Source organism: Pezoporus wallicus, unplaced genomic scaffold (assembly GCF_028554395.1).
Source record: "Pezoporus wallicus isolate ANWC-B61680 ecotype Strahan unplaced genomic scaffold, APGP_CSIRO_Pwel_v1 contig_6814, whole genome shotgun sequence".
Classification (NCBI taxonomy): Eukaryota; Metazoa; Chordata; class Aves; order Psittaciformes; family Psittacidae; genus Pezoporus; species Pezoporus wallicus.
Genome location: NW_026639755.1, coordinates 26,388 through 47,342, shown reverse-complemented (window position 1 = coordinate 47,342; position 20,955 = coordinate 26,388). Strand labels below are relative to the sequence as shown.

The 20,955-nt window shown below is 51.3% G+C and overlaps 2 protein-coding genes across 2 annotated transcripts; one reads left to right on the top strand and one right to left on the bottom strand.

Moving 5' to 3' along the window:
- Positions 1-279: 279 nt before the first annotated feature.
- Positions 280-14,975, bottom strand: CLSTN3 (calsyntenin 3). The gene is made up of 18 exons (XM_057415920.1): positions 14,824-14,975; positions 12,055-12,177; positions 10,907-11,102; positions 10,222-10,430; positions 9,762-9,911; positions 8,922-9,107; positions 8,230-8,499; positions 7,996-8,108; positions 7,754-7,916; positions 6,567-6,623; positions 5,735-5,892; positions 5,404-5,552; positions 4,705-4,931; positions 3,418-3,588; positions 2,696-2,841; positions 2,429-2,564; positions 1,093-1,310; positions 280-1,008 (listed from the first exon to the last, which is right to left on the bottom strand). Exons 1-18 carry the CDS (start codon positions 14,906-14,908, stop codon positions 838-840), a joined length of 2,928 nt encoding a protein of 975 aa, XP_057271903.1. The 5' UTR covers positions 14,909-14,975; the 3' UTR covers positions 280-837.
- A 1,153-nt stretch (positions 14,976-16,128) lies between these two features.
- Positions 16,129-17,678, top strand: RBP5 (retinol binding protein 5). Its single transcript, XM_057415938.1, has 4 exons — positions 16,129-16,236; positions 16,502-16,680; positions 17,130-17,231; positions 17,570-17,678. Exons 1-4 carry the CDS (start codon positions 16,164-16,166, stop codon positions 17,621-17,623), a joined length of 408 nt encoding a protein of 135 aa, XP_057271921.1. The 5' UTR covers positions 16,129-16,163; the 3' UTR covers positions 17,624-17,678.
- Positions 17,679-20,955: the final 3,277 nt, after the last annotated feature.

The following is a 20,955-nucleotide window of genomic DNA, read 5'->3' as shown; positions in this document are numbered from 1 at the left end:
GCCTGTGCCAGGCTGGGCTGCCTTCTGTTCCTCTGCAGGGTCCTAGCCCCATGTCCTGGGGAAGGCTACATTGTGTTTACACAGAGTATTTTGACTCTCAGGGTCAGGGGTGATGTGTGTTTCTTGTTCCAACACATACAGTCAAAAAGGTAACCCTTCCCTGAGAAAGGCAGTCATTTCAGTAAATAAATGCTCTGGACAATCTCCAGTCTTACATTTGAGGCTCCACTGCCTGTTTCTTTCCCTGCTTGTAGTGAAAAACTGCAGAAGCCCTCAACATTTTATTTGAAATCCATTTATTTTTAAAATCCACTTTGTTTCCTCATCCTTCTTCCCTTCATTCATTTACTTCAGTAGTATTGACAACTTTACAAAGCGACACAAGCTGCAGTGTTGGGTTTGTGGTTGGTTGACTGGGTTTGGTTTGGTTTTTTGCATGAAACGAGAATAAACCTCAAACGACAACATTGAAAAAATATACAATATATATATATATAATATCTGGGGAGGGGTTGTGAGAAACCCCCCTCTGAACCCTATGGCTGGCTCCTTCCATCTTGGTGTCCTTTCCAAGCCCCTCCTTCCTCAGTACAGTTTGAACTGTGCCAGTCATGTGCAAGTGCCCTAGTACATGGTTCTAGAGAGCCAGCTGGAGGGTCAGTAATGTGGGGAATGTCCACAATGGGAATGGCAGAAGTGGGGGAAGATGGGAGGCAGAAATGACAAATGAGGGAGGGAGTGCATGTGTACACGGTGCGGGAAGGAAGAAGTTAAAAGTAAGACACCTCCTTCCAGCCATATGTTAGGGGGATCCATTGGACTGGTTGTTTAAAGCTCCTAGTAGCGGCGAGAGCCGTCGCTTCTGCCCATGATGTGTCGGTCACCCACGTCGTTGCTGTCCGGCGAGTCTGGTGTCTCCGAGTCGGTGCTGTCATCTTCATCATCCATGCCCTCACCAGCCCTGCCTTCGCCACTGCCTCCTGCCCTCTCCTGGCAGCTCTGGTAGGACTGGGGAGGTGAGACATGGGGTAAGGGGAAGTATCTGGCAAACCAGCTGCAGGCCCAGCCCCAGCCCTTGCAGCTGCTCCTCACCTCCATGGGGTTGACAATGATGGTCAGGGCTGAGTCATCCCAGAACATGTCGCCCTCTTTGCTGCCACTGTTTGTGTGTCCCCCTTCAGCAGCCCCAGGGACCTCTTGCCCCGCTCCTCGCCGATGCAGGGAGTGGATGCGCAGGATGCCAAGGATCACCATGAGTGCCAGGAAGCCCACGCACACCACAATGATGACAGTGGCAGCACTAGGGACCACTTTGGAGAAAGAAAATGAGAAGCCATGGTTAGACTCTGTCACAGAAACATGTTTCCAACCTGGCCTGCAGGAATCAGGGTTCCTGGGCAGAGCTTGGAGGTTTGGGGTCTGGGCAGGACCCAAAATCCTGACTCTTGTGCTCCCCTGGGCACGGGCAGTTTCTGCCTTCAGCTGTTCTATGTTTGCTTGAGGCCAGCATGGTCTTCCAGGTTGCCTAAGTCCAGATGCCCTCTGATGTCCTGGCCTGCAGACTCTGCACATTACCCTTTAGCTCTAGGCTAGTAGGCCCAGCCTCTTCTCTCCAGATAACCCTGTTACCTGTAAAAATCCATCCAGGCTCTCTGTGGCTTTGTTCTGGGTAGTTCTGTGCAGCACGGACAACTTGACTGCTGCAATAGGGCAGAGCTGGGACAGGGAGAGGCAAGGGCTGGATTTTGATGCTCTCCCAGCACATGCATAGGCTGTCCCTGCAGTGGCTCAGTGCCAGCCACAGGACTGGACCAGGATCAGAGGCTGTAGGAAGCTGCAGCAAAATCTAGCACCAAAGGTGCTTTTCATGTTCCCTACAACAGGGAACCAAAACCAACACAGGGTCCTCTGTACCAGCCCTAGAGCTGGTCTGCAGTCATGCTTGTTGCACAGGGCTGCCAGCACAAACAAACAACTCTTATCTCTAGTCTAGCTTTCCAGCTTCTCTTTCCTCTGCTCTGGGGGCAAGTATCCTCCTCTTGTCTCTGGTGCCATCTATATTTTTCTGCCTTCCTCACTACCACCTAGTCCCATCTCTTTTTCTAGAGAGGTGTCGAGAGGTGTCAATCCTTGTTTTTCTCTTGCTGTTGAAGCTTCTTTCTGAAATCACATTACCCAATGTCATTTGTCAATGACATTACCCAGTGTCATATGGCTGTTCTTTTTAGACCTTCTCAGGTGTAGATTTCAAACTGCTTCTACATCAAGAAAGCACACACCAAAAGAAGGATTGTTGCACCAAGCTCTAAACCACCATTGACTGCAGTATAGAGACCCTGAAAGGAATCCTCTACTGTAAGTTCTACTACAATGACAGAAAATTAGCATCCTGACCCAATGAATGAACCCCAAAGATAACATTACATACTTGGGTTGTTATGGGTGCTTGCCAAACTGTGCCCAGATAGCTCTGGGGGTAAATGATGGCCTCGGTGCACAAACTGCTGGGAATTCAGAATATGGTTAGGATGAGCAGCTTGGTTCATGTTGTGGAGGACATTCACCTGCAGAAAGACCAGAGTGAGAGAGACTCAGCTCTGTGTTCATGATGCATTCTACACTGTGCTCATTCCTGTTCACCATGTTCGCTCCATGCATGCACAAGTACCTATGTGTGCATGTACTGATCATGTACCTCAACAGTAAACTCATTGCTGGAGTAGCGTCCATTCATCTCAGTGCAGGACAGGTGAAACTTCCTTTCATAAAGAGCAGCACCATGGTTGATGTGGTACGAGACCTGGCGTAGGATTTCCTCATAAACTGCGATGCTCTCCACACCTGAGACAAGAAGAGAGGATTGGTGTGGTGTGAGGAAGCTCCTGCTTCAAAATCATCTGGCATCATAACCCTGTAGCAACTAGGAGCTATAGAGGAATCCAAGGCAATGATGGGTTCATTATTTTTAGGAAGGGAGCAGAGATGGAGCTGAGCTGCAAAGAAATCCCTGCCTGCATTGCTAATACAAGTGGAAGGGAAGGAAGGATCAAAAGCAATAGTCCTGTTAAGTTCTGGAGAGTACAACAGTTGTACCAATCCACAATGAGTGGGATGTGCTGTCCCCCCCAGCCATGTCAAGCAAAGTGATGCTGGCACATGAGAACACCAAGCCCCAAGGAGTAAGTCGGGAGGAGTGATACAGATTTGGGTGAGAACTCGGGCACCATGCCCTGTACTACTGTGTGCTGGAGGAGGAGGAGCCAAGAAAATGGCCTGGGACTTCCAAAAGCCAGTTCAACAAACCTCAGAGTCTCACAGAGTACACCAACATATCTCTAGCATCAGGTTAAGTGCTTCTCCCACTGATACCTGACAGTGAGAAAGACATAGACAGCTGTGGCCAAGGACAGGACATACCTGTGATGGTCAGGTAGGCAGAGGTGTTAACAAGCTCCAGGCCCCGCTGCTGCAGCAGTGCCCCATCCAGGAGCAGATACTCCCTCTCTGGGTCCAAGTCATCTCCTACCAATGAGATCTCGCAGCCATCCAGGTTGTGCACAATCTCATCTGACATTCGTGTGTCTGTCACTGAGATGCAAATGGAAAGAAGACAGGGCCAGAAAGGCAGCCAGCCATCAGTGAAGGCAGGAGTTACTCAGAGTGGTACCCATTTACTTAAAAGTGCTCACATCATATGTAATGGCTTCTCTTTCTCCTACTAGCACTGACCTTGAATAAAACCAGTGTCAGTCCAATTACTTGTTGTAGGAGTCCCCCTGGTTCTAATGACATTATTTATGCACATAATCAAGTCACTTAATTTTGGAACAACACACTATTATCAGACTGGTTCATGATAACACATCTTGGCTGTAAAGACTCTGTTGACAATGACAATGTGCAAATTAGGAACAGCTCTATCACACATTAGCAGACCCTAAGTGCTTTCGAAAGCTTTCCCCTGTCTCACTTGCTAACTGCTGATTACCACGGTTGGGATTTTCTTCAAAGAGGCAACCACATTCACCTTTTGAATGTGAGGTGAACCTGACTTCACTGCTTTCAGCAGGGCTAAGACCAACCTGTTCTAAGTCAAGAAACTTATCATCGCATGAGGGAAGGCAAAGCTTCTCAAGAGAAAGCTATGAGGAAAAAAAAACCATTACCAGATACGAAAGAAGTGAAAGGACATGTAGAGCGTAGAGTGCAGAGAAATAATCTGAGGATGATGGGGAGAAATTGAGGGGCAGGATGTTACAGGGTGTGAGAAAACTGACTGGGGAATTCACAGGAATAAGTGATGCAGGAAAAGGTGGGAGGGGGTGAGAGATAAGGAAAGCAGGAAAGAATTAAGCAGGAGGAGACTGGATAAATGTAGGAGTGGAGAGGGTAACAGGCAGGACATCCATTCAGTGCTGGATTCAATAAAGGGAAATGTAGGTAAAATGTAAAAGGGATTAGGAATTAGCAGCCTGGGAAAGGAGAGAGTACGGCAAAGGAACTGTGTGCATAGAAAAAGTACGGGGAGGAGCAGAAAGGGATAAGAACCGATTAGCCTACATATTGGCACACAATGTGCCTTGCTCCTGTATTTGTAAACTCCCTCTTGCAGTTTTAATGAGGGGCTCCGCTTTCTCTGCAAGACAGCAGCTCTTGTAGGGCTTTCCAGTTTGTCAATTACACCTCGCCCTGTACTCCACTCACCGGTACCGTGCCAGTTCTCATCCTTCTTGGCCTCCACCTGATGAGAAATAGAGCAGCTGATCTGCAGGTTAGGGAACAGGGGGACCCCATCAGGAGCCTCAAAGTCTGATGCAGGATGAGTGGAGTGGGCATTGCCACTCAACAGGATCTGGGGGGCATCAGGCTGTAGCACCACAACGTAACCTTCCACATCAGGAATGGAGACACAGGACTCTTCGCTGAAACACCTGAAGGAGAATGGTAAAAAGCATCAGTTGGCCCAAAGTTGTAAAACAAAACCTCCTGCCTATTACTGCCAGAGAAGGGAATATTCTTTTTCTGGTAGTCTTCCTAAAAGCTTCCCTATAGCCTGCTGTGTAAGACAGAGAGATGTGTGGTAGGACTAGCATCACTGGGTTTCAGGTGACTTGGTCATACCCACACACCACAGAAAATTAAAACCAGCCCACATCCTTGGAACACCATGAGTGCAGAATGTAAAGTGAATGTAGAAGTTCTGCCACCTGCATAGACCCCAGTGTCCACATTACAGTATCCATTTGGATATTGCATAGGTCAATATTTATTTTCAGGAAGACTTTTACCCATTTTGAGACCATCAAATAGAATTAAAATACAAGGCGACAGAGTGTAATTTTAGTCAAAAGAGAGGCAACCCTCTTGCTGCACTTCGCTGGAGGCACTGCTTTGTCCACTCACTTGACAGTAGTGGTGAGTCTGAGCGGCCGGACTCCAGGGGTAGCAAAGCGCAGTGAGTTCATGTAAGCCACATGCTGGATTGCATGGTTGAAGGTTTCCACATCATCACCCTCCAAGGTGAGCAGGGACTGAGAGGGGTTCACATGAACCTACAGGTGGAAGAGAAGGAAATACTCAGGGTTCTTCAACAAACACCATGAACCCAGGCTAAGAAAGACACAGAGGAGAAAGGTGGGCAGTTGTCTGAGGTGGGGGAGCAGGCAAAGTCCTGGGAAGCAAGGCTGGGGAGGAGAGTGGAGGAGACCCATGCAAGCTGGGCAGATGGGCATACCTTCATCCCTTTGCCCAGACTGTCGAAGTCACTGTAATCAAGACCCTCACGGCAGGCATACAGGCATTCAATAACCTCCCGGCTCTCCAAGCTACCAGGGCGCACAGTGAAGCCAGCCAAGTAACCATGGAAGTAGTGGTGTATCGACAGAGGATCTCCTGGGGGAAACATGGGAGGTGAAGGTTGTGAGAGACATGGCAAGGAGAGAGCAAAAACCACAAAAACAACAGTGGGGGGGACATATGGATGTTCAGGGAAGTAGAGAAAGACAGAGGAGTGTACAGAACATGGAAAAACAAAGACAAGAAGACGGGAGATGCTGAAGGAAGGAGATGACAAAATTCCAGATGGGGGAAAATGGGAAAACCAGACCAACAGACAGACCACGGCAGTGCCCGGTGGGTAGCATAGAGAGGTTTCTGCCAAACTGCTGAATGCCAGATGGAAACAATTCCTTGTTCCCTTCTCACACTGCTTCCTGTGAGGGCTTTTAAAAGAAGCTACACGTTCCATAGACAGGGATGAGGTGACATCTCCTGATGTCTCTAATGGCTATCGCATTCTTCAGAGACCAACTTTAATAATCAGGCATGAGGACTCTATCCACATGAAAAGCGTACTCCATCTCTCAAAGCAGGCTGTAGTTCTCCTTTTCATGCTCCACAGATATCAAGGTATCAAGGACCAATCTGTCAAATGAGGGGTTTCCTCCCAGGATGGTGGGAGGTGGCAGGACAGGACTGGGAGAGCTGTGTGAGGAAAGCACCATGCAAGAAGTGACAGCCATGCACAGTGAAGAAGGAAAGAGAACCGTCTTCTTTCTTCTCCCTACCTTGTATAGTATCAGTGGAGTTCTCGCTTCCTTTGATTTTCTCTTTGTTTTTCTCCTCTGCAAAAGGAGAACATTCAAACAAGCAATAAGGCATTGGAACAGGGTAGTTACAAGGTCAGGCAAATATCTATACAAGTGCTTGTACTGGCCAGTCCAAAGGAACAGCTCTGGAGTCATGTGCCAAGCAGTGCATCCTTCAACCCTAGAGACAGCACATTGCAGATGAAAGAGACCAAGTCCCTGTCATGAAGGGGATGGTGATTCTGTAGGATGAGTAACTTGGAAAGTATAAGGGGTTTTTCCTGGGGGGAGGGTTCTAGTTTGGTGGTTTGTTTGTTGTTTTTTTTCTTTTTTCTCCTTTCTCAATGATATCTATTTTGGGAATTAACCGATTCCTATTTAGGGATCATGGTCTTAGCCATGCTTGCAACAAGCCATGCATTCAACATCCTTTTGAAATTCAGATGGTTCCAGGAGGGTGTCCCAAGATGATTCATGTTTGCTGGGTATAAAAGGCCAATGGAGAGCACAGAGCTGTGGGAAGATCCATGATCAGGAAAAGTAGTACTACAGTAAAGATTTGATCTTACTAGAGTGAAGGCAAGCAGCAGGCAAATTCCTTTAGTTCTGTCCTGCTTCAGTCTTGAAGGAGAACTGAAAAGACCTGGGAAATGCAGTCTTACATCTCCACAGAATGGGTTTTAATCTGGTAGTGGCTTAACTATGTTCCTAACCTGATGTTTGATCTCCACAGGAGATCTTTCTCCTCTACAGAATGATTAGTGATTTCTTCATATAGGCCCTCAAGACACAGAAATCCCCATCGATACAACCAGCAGTATAAATAGTACTGCCTGCTCCCTGGTGAAAAGCTTTGACAGAAACGCCAGCGATTCAGAGAGTTTCAACCCTCCTCTGCCTGAAAGCTGGTTACCCATTGCATGTTCTACTGCTGTTGCCCAGGAAGCTGCCAAGGACACTTTTCCTTGAGCAATTACTACCATGGCCTGCTGGCTTGGTCCGTAAAGGAAGGAGACACACCAGCTTCGGTGCCAAGAAGGCAAGATAGCTGCAATGTGCTTTGCACCACTTAACATTGGGTGGCATCTCTTTCACCTCTTCTGGTTCCCCCTCCAGTCCCTTGTTTTCTGTATGGGAAGAGCACGGTTCAAGGAGCAGGCACTCACCAGTCCAGCAGGCTCCAATCATGAGTGAGGGCTCCTGCCGGGGCGGGTGAATGAGGCCATTGTCGTGGATGAGGGCAGGGTCGTAAGACACGCCATCCACATAAAGTGTGACAGTGGGGAACTCCAGGTTGAGGGCATAATGGTGCCATTCGTCATCGCAGACCTACGGCAGACAGCAGAGGAAGGGATCAGCAAAGGGCAGAAATAGAAGAGACATGAGGAAAAGGCAAATGCTCCCTCACCTGCTCAAGCTTCCAGAGGAATTTCACAGGCCTGGCGCTTTCCAGCAATGGCCAGTAGAGGAAAGCAATCCGGCAGCCGTGCACAGCCAGAGAGTAATGCGAGTAGCCGTCCTCTGCCAGGGACAAGCACAGGGAGTTAGATACCACAGGAGATTTCTCCCTTCAGGCATAATCCCTCCTAACGAGTCAGAGGCAGTGGGCGGAAGCGTCACCACCCCAGGAGAAGTGTCTCACCGCTGTGCACTGTACTGCAGATCACTGTCTCCTCTTCCCGCCTGCCTTTGCTAGGCACCACGGCATGCTTCATCCATACGGACAGGGTGAAGTGGTCACTCAGCCCCTCATGGGCATTCAGCCCATTCACCACAGGCACCTGGGCAGCCTGGCTGCCATTGAACCAGTAGATGAGGCTGCTGTCCTGGCTGTAGTGCACCGAGAGCCGCGCAGTCCAGTTCGCTGTGGGGCTAGGCACAGGCAGCAGGTCAATCTCTCCTGAGGCAGCGCCTACCAAGAAGGGAAGGAGTTAAGAATATCAGAATGAGAGAATAAGAAGTCTGAGAATTAGGGGACAGACAAAGAGGGTGCCCCGAGGTTTTGTTGTAGCATCCTAGACCACAGGGAGAGGAGGAGTTGCCTATAGGCCTTTGGTGACTTTTCCCTCATCTGTGCTGGGGGAGTCACACAGACTCTGTGTACTGGGGCAACACACAGAAACCCCTGGCTTCCCAGCAAGGAGAGCACAGGGAGCCCCTTGTAAATATGGGCAAGGGTGCCCACTGCCCCTTAAAGTCCTCCCAGTCCCGCTGATCACAGCAGATGTGAGGAATGTCCCCCAGCACCTCTCCTGTGTAAGGCACAGAGCTAGGACCATGAAGCCCATGGTGCTGTGCCATAGCTGCCCTTCGCCCAGGAAAGAATCAACTCACCACAGAGTTTGCGTAGTGACTTCTCAGAGTAGTTATCCCGGTCACAGCCCTTGGCCACATGGTTTGTCTGCAGCTCCACTGTGGCCTGGATGTTCCACAGGGGCTCATCACAGGTCTCCAGGTGAATGGTGGGGAAGAGCGCAAGGCTGCCTGCACCAGGGGTGTACTCAATCCTCTTGTTCCAGCCTAATGAAGAAGAGTGAAAGAGGGGGATTATGTCCTGCCAAGGACCTGAGGACAGAATATTTGGCACACACACACAAGTGGCATCTATGGGCTAGCCTAGAAACAGAGATTTTTTGGCCCTTTCCATATTGAAACAACAACTCCATGCAGCTGGCACCAATGCAAGGGAAGACTTCCTAGAAGCACAGAGTCCAAATCTGTCATCTTCTACAGCTAGCATCAGTGTAGCATCAATCCTTGGATTGTCAGCCTCTCTTACCAGGTAAAGCAGATATTTAGCTGTGTTGATTTCTCCTTAATTCTATTGACTAGGGTGAACCTGTAGGCACACAACACCTCCAGAAAAGCCAAATATCCTCAAGACGAGCAGCCTTTGAATACAATCTACTTTGAATACAGTGCATGAGCTTTATCATATTATACATATATTATATATTATCAAATACATAGTAGTATTTGATTTTCCAAAGTTGGAATTGCCTTTCAGTGGCTTTGCAACAGACTGATATGTACTGCATCCCATTAGATGGGACTGACGGGTTGGTGCCAGAACTGAATTTATCTGTGTCTATACAAACATCTGCAATGAGTAGGACTGAGTCATAGTTCAGCAAAAGCACAGGGAAGACATAACTGTGTTTGGGAGTTTCATACCCTGCCAGCTGGGCTTGCAGGTGGGTTTCACCTGGATTTCCACTTCAGCATCATCAGAAGCCCGCTTCTTTCCACAGTCATAGGCTGTCACTGTGAATTTGTAGACACGATCTCCACTGTACTGCAGCTTCTCCGTGTTCTCAATGTTCCCTGGTTAGCAAAATAAAGAGGTCAAGGGAGAGGAATTTCAGTCTCCTTGAAGATATTCCTTCTAGAAATCACTCCTATTTATGATTAACCACAAAAACAACCAAAGAAGGGTTGAGCCTCCCCCTCCAGTGCTACTCTGTAAGAGCTATAGCATCCCACAAAATGGCTGCTGCATCTCTGCACCAGGAGAGATAGATCAGCAGTGCTAGAACATTCATATAGCACAGCTCTGCCATCAAATGGGACTGGCAGAAAGGGAGCAAAGCAGGAAAGGGGGAGTGACATGCTCATGGTAGGTGTGGATTCTTACCGTCATTGTCAATCAGAAAGGGAATATTGGGGGTCAGGATCTCATAGTAGCAGATCTGGCTGTATTGCGGAGAGCAGTCTCCATCAATGGCCTCCACACGCAAGATGCGGTCATACAGCTTTCCTTCAGTCACTGCCACACGGTACAGCTTTTCCACAAAGACAGGAGCAAACTCATTCACATCATTTACTCGAACGTGCACCGTGGCCCTGATACAGAGAGACACCAGTAAGAACAGGCTGGCTGATTAGGAGCCACATACCCCCTACATTTCAGTATAAAACACTCCCCTAAAAGTGCACCAGTCTGATTTCCAGCCATCAAAAGCAAGGATGAGGAAAGAGACCTTGGTTTCAACACAACAAGGAGCACAACAAAAGCACACAGGAGCTTGGACAATGGTTTACCACCCCAGAGGAAGAGCAAAAAGGAATGATAATGTAATCTGGACCTCCTGCCAATATGCAGCAATATACTGTCAAGCAGCCCTCACTTCTAGTGGTATTCAGTCATGTGACTCAGTCAGTGAGCATTTCTATTTGGGTCTTATTTGCATGTTGAATTATAGTATTAAGGCTAGAGAAAAATACTTCTGGCTAAAGGAAGCACTTCCACAGCCATTTCCATCTGTGTTTCTGTGATAGATCACATTTTGTAACATGCAGCAATGATTGCATGGACTTACTTGTGTGATTTCTTGGTATTTGCTCCATCAGGTCCCTCTCCACAGTCATAAGCCTGGATGGTGAACGTGTGCTCCTTATGTGCTTCACAATCCACTGGTTCCTTGGCCCGTATCAGCCCCTCACCTGTAGCTTTGTCCAAGATCACAGCTTCAAAAGGTACCCCTGCCCCATGGATCCTGAAGCCACAGATTTCACCTGGTACCCACAAAGGCAGAGAGGAAGGGAAGAAAGAAAAGGACTAAGGAGAGCATCTTATGTCTCCTTGCTTTCCTGTCTCATCTTTTCTTCCTTTCTAACTTATGCTCTTGTTTCTTCCTCTTTATCACATCTCATTTTGAGTAATTTCTGGTTCCCTAAGTTCCTCCTGCCATCTCTTACAGCCATTAATGATACAGATTGCCCTCTACTGGACACTACCCCCACGGCAAGGAATCTTGACCAGCATCCAGAAATTACTAGCGGTTACAAGGCTCAAGCTACATTTACCAGTGCTACACACCCACGTATTGAAGGAGCACCTTATTTCTCCTCTGCATCCCTCACAGAGGCAAAACAGACCATATATTGCAGATAGGCAGCCAAAGCATGAAGATCCGTGATGTCTCATCCACCCACACAGGCAGAATGTGCACAGTACTGCAGGGAACTGCAGATAGGGTCACATCAATCCTAAAGTTCAGCTCACAGGGACCACTTCTCCTCTCCCAGAGCTGAGGGACGATGCGTGAGGAAGCTCCAGGCATGGCCTAAGCCAGGACCAGGAATACAACCCTCATAAAAGCCCTGTCTGCAGTTTGAGGGATCTGTGCTTACTGTGAGGGGATGTAGCACTGCCAATGAAGTGTGCCCTACCAGCTTCCTCCAGTGCTCACAGCACTGTGCATGTGATCCTTGGAAATAGCAGAACTGCGTCAAAAAGTAGCTGGCTCCACCCTCACTTTCTCTCCCTAAGGGAAACAGCTCACAGCATCAAATCAAGCCCAAATTGCCTCCAGACTTCACTGGGGACATCCTCCGGAACAAGGTTTGGAGGGTTCACTTCCTGCAGAGAGCTAGAATCCAGCACAGGGATGAATGGCATTCTGTCTCTGCCTCTTCCTAAGTCTCTCCCTGCCTCCCACCCTTCCCAGAGCTGTTACCCACCTACCTGCATAGCGCAGTGGAGCATCTTTGTCCAGTGCAAACAGTGGTGGGTTGAGCAGGACTGTGTTGTCATTCTCCATGATGATGCCCTGATACTCAGCTTCAATCCAGGGTTTGTGCTTGTTTGCTGGGGCAGATTTGGGAGTGGGGATGGAGCACAGGAATGTATTAGCCACCAATGACAGATTCAGTGGGACAAGAGCAAAATATCATCCAGTGGCAGGTAACAATCACCCCTCCCCACCTTCTCTGGAAATAAAGTCTAAAATAATAGGCTGGGAGGAAGAAGTTCTCTTTCTCTAGCTCTACTCCATATGGCTCCTGGGACTGGGAGACCTCATCAGAAGCAATGTGTACCTTCTGGCCTCCTCATTACATTCTTACCAGGAATATGTGGAGAAGCATTTGGGTGCCCAGGAAAGTTGGAATGGTTAAAAAAAAAGCCTGAAATCAAGAGGCAGAAGTAGTCTGATTCTGGAGACAGATTCTAAATGCTAAATCCTTTAGCTCAATGAAGCCGTAATTAAAGGATCTAGGATACATCTTTCCTTGGGGTGTCCCAAGGGGACAAGTCTTGTATGCAGCCATTATCACTTATTCCTGACATCCTCTGGACTAAGGCCCAGGATCCACACACGCGTACCCAGGTACACTTTCAGTCAGTCATTCTATGTGAATTAATAACCTACTCTGAGACTCCCATGCTCCTTCCTTCCCCACTCCATGGCAAGCACCATATTCCCTTGGCCCTTCCTTGCTAATCCTGTTGGCTGGAGCCCAGCCAGGCTTGGCATGGAGGCAGCAGCCAGCAGGAGCCTCTGAAAAATGTCACAGGCCCAGAAATAGCAAATTAATCTTTATCACAAAGGCTCCAGGGCAGGGAAAAGGAGAAATGGGGGTGGGGGGGTGAAGGGGAGGGGAGAGAGAAAAAAAAATCATTATAAATTAAAAACCCCTCCCCCATGCCCACCCCCTGCCAAATGGGCCTCTGAGATTATATTACATGGCCTAGTTACAACCCCCCAGTCCCAGATAATCCCCCACTCTCCCACCCCTCGGAGGCCAAGATTTATTACAACCAAGCAACGCCTTGAGCACAGCATGGGTCAGAGCTGGTGGGGAGTAGGGTACAGAGCCTTTCCCCTCAAGGGCACTACTTCCAATATGGGAATTCATCCTCTGCAGCACAGTATCCTCTGGAACCACACCAGCACAGCGTGACGTGTTGACTTGAAAGGGACAGCATCCCCTACAGCCTCTGCAAATGGGGGTGAGGGGATGCTGCTGGAGCTGGGCGGTGGCTGCCAGACAGCAACAGGTCAGAATGGGGGTGCTGCAGCACCCCCGGAGCGGGCAGCCCCAGCCCGGCAAGGCAGCAGGGAGCGGGGGTTGGCATTTCTCCCTCACCGTATTGATTGACATTTATAAAGCATTGCGTAGGAAACCCAGACAAACATCCACCCTGCTCTGTAAGCAGGTGGAATCCTCCCTGTGTGCAAATGCCCACATTCCAACCCACCCTTCCATTGCCCCCACTAGATTCCACTCCGTGACGGCTCTATTCCATGCGCCGCACCACCGAGGTGGGAATCTGCAGCTACAAATACCAAATGTGCCCTGTTGCTGGGGTAACAAGCCGATGGTAGAGAGAGATAAATCCTTTGCTGCATTCACCTGCAACTTGGGAATCACCAATCTGATTTCTTGGGAAATGAGTTCCTGGAGGTTACAAAACCATTTTTGGAATATTTTTAGGGTACAGACTCCCACCAGCTTCAGGAAAGCTCCTGTAAATCTAAAATAATTTGCCAAAGGTGGGTAGATGTTTCAGAGCATAGATTTACAAAGAAAAGAGAGAATCCAGAGTGGAAGGGGCCCTGCCTTGCCATTGGGCCCCTTGGCACCAGTACAAATACATGCCCCTGCCAATGCCAGCATGCACAGAGCTCCCCGTTGCACTGCCCTGCATCCTTACCTCTTCCTAAGAACAGAGGATGTTACATTCCCTGATGACCCCACCTGGCATGCTCCCCAATTCTCCCACCCTGCCCGAGTATTGACGCACAGACTCCCCTCAGATGAATTCCTCCTGCCTGTCTCTATAGCCACAGATTTAGAATCCTACACCTTTCTCCTTTGCTCTACGTGGTCAAAGAACATCTGCATTCAGAGCGCTACAGCCATAGCATGAGGGTTTGGGGCTTTTTACATATTTAGCACATAAAATACTGTTTGATCCTAGCAACCTGCATAATTAACACATAACTGGAAAATAATTCCTGTTGGCAGATCGCAGATGGATGAACTAAAATGAGAAGATGGAGACAGGGGATGTGTCTTGGAGACCACAAAGGTCTGTGGAGAAGCAACACATTCTCTCAGCACGCTAGGGAAGGGAAGCTAAATCCACATGGCAATAACTGGAACAAAAGCAAGACAAGTGACTGGAAAAGGGCAAAACGCGAAGGGAATGCTAGAAAAACAGAAAGAAGGAAAATAAAGGAAAGCGATGACAGGAGGCAGATGGAGAAAGTAGACAGAGAGGATGGAATGAGGGCACCCGAAGGGGCACAGAGAGACGGAGCAGCCGGGGACAGCGGAGATCCCACGATAACACCGTGCCATGCGAAGCCGACGGGCAGCGCGGAGCCACACCGCCACCGCGCAGCCGGTAGGGATGAGCCGCGGCCCCTCAGCCCGCCGTGGGGTCCCAGCGCACCGTCCCTCCGCCGCCGCCGCCCGGGACCGTGCCCGCGGCGCTGCCGCCGCTCACCTTTGTTGGAGGCGCTGCCGGGCAGCGCGGCGTAGAGGCAGAGGAGAGGCAGGAGGACGGCGGCGCGGTGCCGGGGGAAGCCCATCGCGGCGATGGGTCCCAGCCCGCCCGGGGCTGCTGGACAGCGGCGGGCGCTGCCCGGCCCGGCCCGGCCACGGCCTCGCTCCCGCGGCGGCGGCGGCGCGCAGGGACGGAGCGGTACCTCCGCGAGCCCCGCTCCGCTCCACGCCCGGCCCCGCCCCGGCACTGCAGCATGACGTCACGGGCGCGGCGGGGGCCGGCGGGGGTCGGCAGCCAATGCGAGGGGCCGCCGCGCCAGGTGCGGCGGTGCTGTGCTGTGCGGTGCGGTGCTGTGCTGTGCTGTGCGGTGCGGTGCGGTGCGGTGCGGTGCGGTGCTGTGCTGTGCTGTGCTGTGCGGTGCGGTGCGGTGCTGTGCGGTGCGGTGCGGTGCGGTGCGGTGCGGTGCGGTGCTGTGCTGTGCTGTGCTGTGCGGTGCGGTGCGGTGCGGTGCGGTGCGGTGCGGTGCTGTGCTGTGCTGTGCTGTGCTGTGCGGTGCTGTGCTGTGCTGTGCTGTGCGGTGCGGTGCTGTGCTGTGCGGTGGTGCGGTGCGGTGCGGTACTGTGCTGTGCTGTGCTGTGCTGTGCGGTGCGGTGCTGTGCTGTGCTGTGCGGGCCGCTACCCCCCCTGTCACCGCAATCCGGCCAGGGCACGGACAGGGGCGAGGGCTGGCGGAGGGGTTGGAGGGGGACTTCAAAACCGGCGCCCGGTGCGTTTCCCCGGGAAGCATCTCGCAGTGCTGGGAGACGCGGGAGTAGCAGGCGGGAAGGGGGGCGTGAAGATCGGAGGGGGGGGCGGGGGAGGTGCCGCGGCGAAGGGCTGCAGGCAGCATACGGACTGTACCGCCCATTCGCACCGGGCTCCGCGATGGGCTGGGGAGAGAGGGTGCCGAGACGCTGCTCTGAGGAAGCTCGCAGCTAACCCGTGTCACGGTGCGAGGAGCGGCAGGCTGCGGGGAAGAGTTGCCGCTGGTCGGTAGCCAAGAGTTTAACATCAGCAGCCCCCAGGGAGGGCGGAGAGTGAGGAGGTGACGGCCGCTCTCACGTCCTGCCCAGCCGAGGCGGAGATGCTGGCAGCAGGGGCAGTCCCAGCCTTTTCCGCGCCCCCCGGCGAAGGGACTCTTACTGCAGCGGGGAGCCCGGGGGCCGGGCAGCCCCGCAGCCCTCGCCACACCGCGGGAGGGTAAACCGGCCCGCCCGGCGAGCCTGCTGGCTGCCCGCTCGGTACCTGTCTCGCTCCTTGCTGTTTCCTCCTCTCCGTCGGCCCTGTCTTTCTGCCCCGGGATGCCGCCCAACCTCACCGGCTATTACCGCTTCGTCTCCCAGGAGAACATGGACAATTACCTGCGCGCTTTAGGTAACATCACTCTCCTCATCCCTCTCTTTTCTCTCCCTTTGCTTTCTTCTGCCCCTAAAGAAAAAAAAGTCACAAGTCATGGAAGGGGTTTAGGAACCCCCTGGTCCTTCTGTCTGTGCCCATCGCTTTTGTGCTGTGGTGGGCTGAGGGAGGAGATACCATGGCTGTGGCTCCCTGGCTAACAGAGTGGAGTTCTGCAAGGATGCTGCTAGATGAGGGGCCCAGGTCGTCTACAGATCTCCCCTCCCTCCCTCTCATTCCCCAGATATCAATGTGATCTTGCGAAAAGTGGTTTGCCTTTTGAAGCCCGATAAAGAGATTATCCACACGGGGGATCACATGGTCATCCGCACGATCACTTCCCTGCGAGACTATGTTATGGATTTTGACCTGGGAGTCCAGTTCGAGGAAGACCTGGGACCTGTGGATGGACGCAAGTGCCAGGTGAGAAGCCCACGCTGTGCAGTTTAGCAGCAGACTGGGATGCACTAGAAGGTCAGGTACCCGCCCAGCTTTTGATTCATGACTCAGGTGAGAGTCCAGCCCAGAGTTGTCATGCCCATGCAGGTCCAGGAAGTTCTATGAGTACCTCACTAACACCAAACAGCCAGAAACCCAGTTCTCTGGGACCCAGAGGCTATTATCCTCTGGAGCAGAGCCCTGAAAAGAAAGAACATCAGCCTGCTTGGCAGTACTCTCTTGCACTTGGAAGCCCGAGGGTCATTCACCTCCCGCAAAGAGCATCAGTCCCAAGGAGCCACTGAAGAGACACCAGATCAGGGACTGCATTTGTAAATGTGTGAGAGGAACTGCCAGTGTCATCACTGGGAACCTGGATTGCCAGGACCTGCTTCCCTTGGGACCATGTCTTCCCCCTATTTTCTCTTTTTCAGACAACTGTCTCCTGGGAGGGGGATCAGCTGGTGTGTGAGCAGCTGGGAGAGAAGAGGAACCGAGGATGGAGGCACTGGCTGGAGGGGGACCAGCTGCATCTGGTGAGGAGGGGTCCAGCACAGCCCTCTAAATCCCAATGGCAGCGGACAGGGGACACGCAGAGCGGGGCTCTGAACTCTGAGGCATGCAGCTTCCTTCCAGCTCCCTTCAGACTCTAGCCCCGGCTCCTCGGGGGGCAGAGTCCACTACACACAAACATCCGGCTCCAGTTAAGGAGGCTCGGCAAAGGCGACGGCCCTTCCCTGCCCCGCGGCTTGACCCCTGGGGCTTTGGGAGGGGTGTGCAGAAGCATGTGGCCGGAGGGCGGGCAGGGCGGCAGCTGGCGAGGGAAGCGAGTCGGGGATCCAGCCTCAACTCCTCTTTCGCCTCCCTTTCCTAGCGCATGACCGCTGAAGACGAGGTGTGTGTCCAGGTTTTCCAGAAGGTGAAGTGAGCGCTCCGCCGAGGGATGCCCCGCATTGACAAAACAAACAATGCCCGAGGGAGCCAAGCTCCCCCGTAGCAGCCTCCTTGTTTTCTAACGCCTCGTCTCTCGCCCAGCAGCGGCCGGGGCGGCGGCAGGGCGGGACGGGACGGGACGGGACGGGACGGGACGGGACGGGACGGGGGTCACCGCGAGGCCGGGCCTGCGGGCAGCAGGAGGCGGTGAGAGGAGGCGGCCGCGGTGGGCCGGGGCGGGAGGGCGATGGGCTCCGGCTGCACGGAAGCTCCTTTCAGAATAAGAGTATTTGGGGAGTAGTAGTGGTGCCGGGGCTGCCCCACGGCCGGGCCCCCGCAACCCCCGGCACCAGGGGAAGCAAGAGGTGATGCCCAAATGGGAAAGGGTGGCTGAGGCTGCCCCTCCTGCAGCCGCCAACACCAGCCACCTTCTCCTGGCCTCTGGGGTGCCACATTCTTCTCAGGATGCTGGCACCCTCAGGCAGAATGGGTTGAAAACAAAACGATCAAAGATTTTTGTGTATCGTGTGAAATCGGAGGGTTGGGACAAGGGAACTGAGCTCCTCAGAAGGTTCCGAGGGTGAGAAAAGCTTAGCCTCTCCTCCTCGTATACAAGATGATGGCCAGCTCCAGTCCCAGCTCTCCTGGCGTTCTTGGCAGCCATTCCCCATGGCCATCATAGTTCCCCTGGTTCACAGATCCTCCCTACAATCGGAGACCAAGCAACAGAACAGGCAGTGAGGTCCCCTAAAAACCCAGACCAGTGCCGAGGAGGTGTCCTTTAGTGAAGACATCTGATGTGCATGAGCCCATAGGCAGTTACTTCCAAAGGATGCTTGTGTTTGTCCCCTGGAAAATGAATGAAGGGCAGGGTATGCAGAAATGTGTCACTACAGACATCACCAGGATCAAGAGGTAGGCAGATGTTGAAAATACAGGCCCTTTTCACAAGAGCCAGGTTGGATGGGGCTTGAAGCAACCTGGTATTCTGGAAGGTGTACCCAGCAAGCAATCATAGCCGTGTCATCCAGCCTGTCATTTATCTGCTTTATGCAGACATCTATAACCCCATCATTCCTTCTATCGCAAGGAGCCTTTTTTGTATCACAAGGTTGAAAGGGCAGAGGTTTGACTGACAGTAGCTGAAGCTGATTCAACGGTTGCCCTCTTTATACTCCTCCATACAGTAAGAGTCCATCTGAGCTGTTTCTGACCCCAACACCAAGCTGGCTTCACCATATCCAGACTGATATCTTCAGGAAGTATCTGGTTGGACCAGAACCATAGATAAGAATCATACCCCCTTGATGTGGTCCACACTCATAGTAATCATAAGGGATAGTATTCCAGCCTATTCTAGGGCTTCAGTTAGTAGCTACCAGCACTGTTAATTTAATCATGATATGGGTATGATGCCTAAGTCAGATGGTGACTTTGCACAACAGTACTATGTCACTGAGACACGAGCCTGTGGGATGTGACGATGCATAAGGCAGGGGAAAGGGTGTGATATTGGGAGGACATTGTCTCATGGCTTCTGAGGTTGTAGAGCAGGTTTCTTTCCAATGGCCTCCTGCAACAACTGTATTCAAAGCAGGAGTCTCCATCAGAGGGTATGGGCATCTTTGGCTGTGCTGAAGATCTACAGTTTCTTTACTTTGCTCTGATACTGTCTGGATTTACTGTCCAGTCCTCTCACAACCCAGCTGAGCGAAGCAGGCAGCAAAGAGGTGCTAGTTTTGGCACATTCCCCGGTTCTACAGGTATTCTGCTCTCTAGCAAAGTAAGGCACAGACACACTCTAGAGGAGAAAAAAGGTATCAGGTATTTCCTGGCTCTGATGTGACACAGAGGGCTGCACAGAACATCTGCAGCGGAACACCACCAGTGGGAGCACTGGAGCAGGACTGAGGACACAGCTGTATTATCCAGATCAGGTCTATGGGACATGTATCAGAGGAGGGCTGCTCTAGTACGGCACATCCCCAGCTAACCACCCTTGTTTCACCAACTGACGGTCTCTCCTAGCAGCCCAGACGGTGCTGTCGGGGCGGGGGGAGGAAATGAAGGCACGGGAATTGTGCCATGAAAGTGCCACGGGGAGCTCCCAGTAGTGCCCCCCTGGATAGGAGATTCCTTGTCAAGAGCACACTGAAATGATCAGCTTCCTTACAAATGATCCTCATTCGTTTCTGTGAATCCATGTTTCCCCAGGAAACACTCTGTTCATAACAGATCTCCCAAACAGTCGTTCCCAGTGCTTGCCACCTACTTTGCAGATGTGATTTTCGAGTAAAAGCTTTCCTTCTGGTGGTACAGAGAGCCAGCTGAACCTGCTCCAGCACAGCAAAGCACAGCGGTGAGCCTGCCCAAGTCTGTTCATCATGCAGAAGAGATATCTGGACATCAGGAAGTACTGGGCTAATGTCCCCCACTTCATCTTAATTCTGATGTGTGGGGCCATATGGTGTTATTACAGAGGCACCAATTGCTTGTTGATGTGATCTTTTCCAGGTAATAATTCAAAGATGCTCAATAAGCAGGTTCTCTAGTACACTGCCATAAACATCCCAAAGATGATGTCTGCATTCTTTTTAACACTATTTTCATCTTCATTCAACATGTTTTGTGTAGCTATGAATTATTTCCCATGATTTCAATGCAAGAAACTTACTTATTTCTCTGAAGCCACCCATAATTCTAAAAAGAAAACACTAAAATGGTGGGTTTACGTCTTACACCGAAGTCTGAAGCTAAGGCATTTTAAACTTCCCGAAGCTGGTGGCACACAATATATCTTGGGCACTATGTTGATAAAAGCCTGAAATGTGTTTGCAAGTTGCTGTTTTTATCTGATTTCCCCATTGAATACTGAAGGCCTTATCTATCTACCTTGTTTCTCCTAAAAATGCTTGCAGAAGGAAGAGCAAGAAGGTTCCTTGGAAAGGGACTTGTTCTCAGAAGTCTTAATTATAGGATCCCAGACTGGTTTGTGCTGGAAGGCAGCTTAAAGCTCATCCAGTTCCAGTCCCCTGCCACAGGCAGGGACACCTTCCACTAGAGCAGGTTGCTCCAAGCCCTGTCCAACCTGGCCTTGAACACTGCCAGGGATGGGGCAGCCACAGCTTCTCTGGGCACCCTGTGCCAGCGCCTCAGCACCCTCACAGGGAAAAATTATTTCCTAATGTCTAACCCAAATCTCCCCTCTGTCAGCTTAAAGGTTTATTCATTTCCAAAATACCCACCTCAAATGTCTGAGGTTTCTGGATTTCCCTGAAGAAGCTCCCGGTTCCCATCACAAAAAGCCTCTGCAGTGCTCCTCAGCAA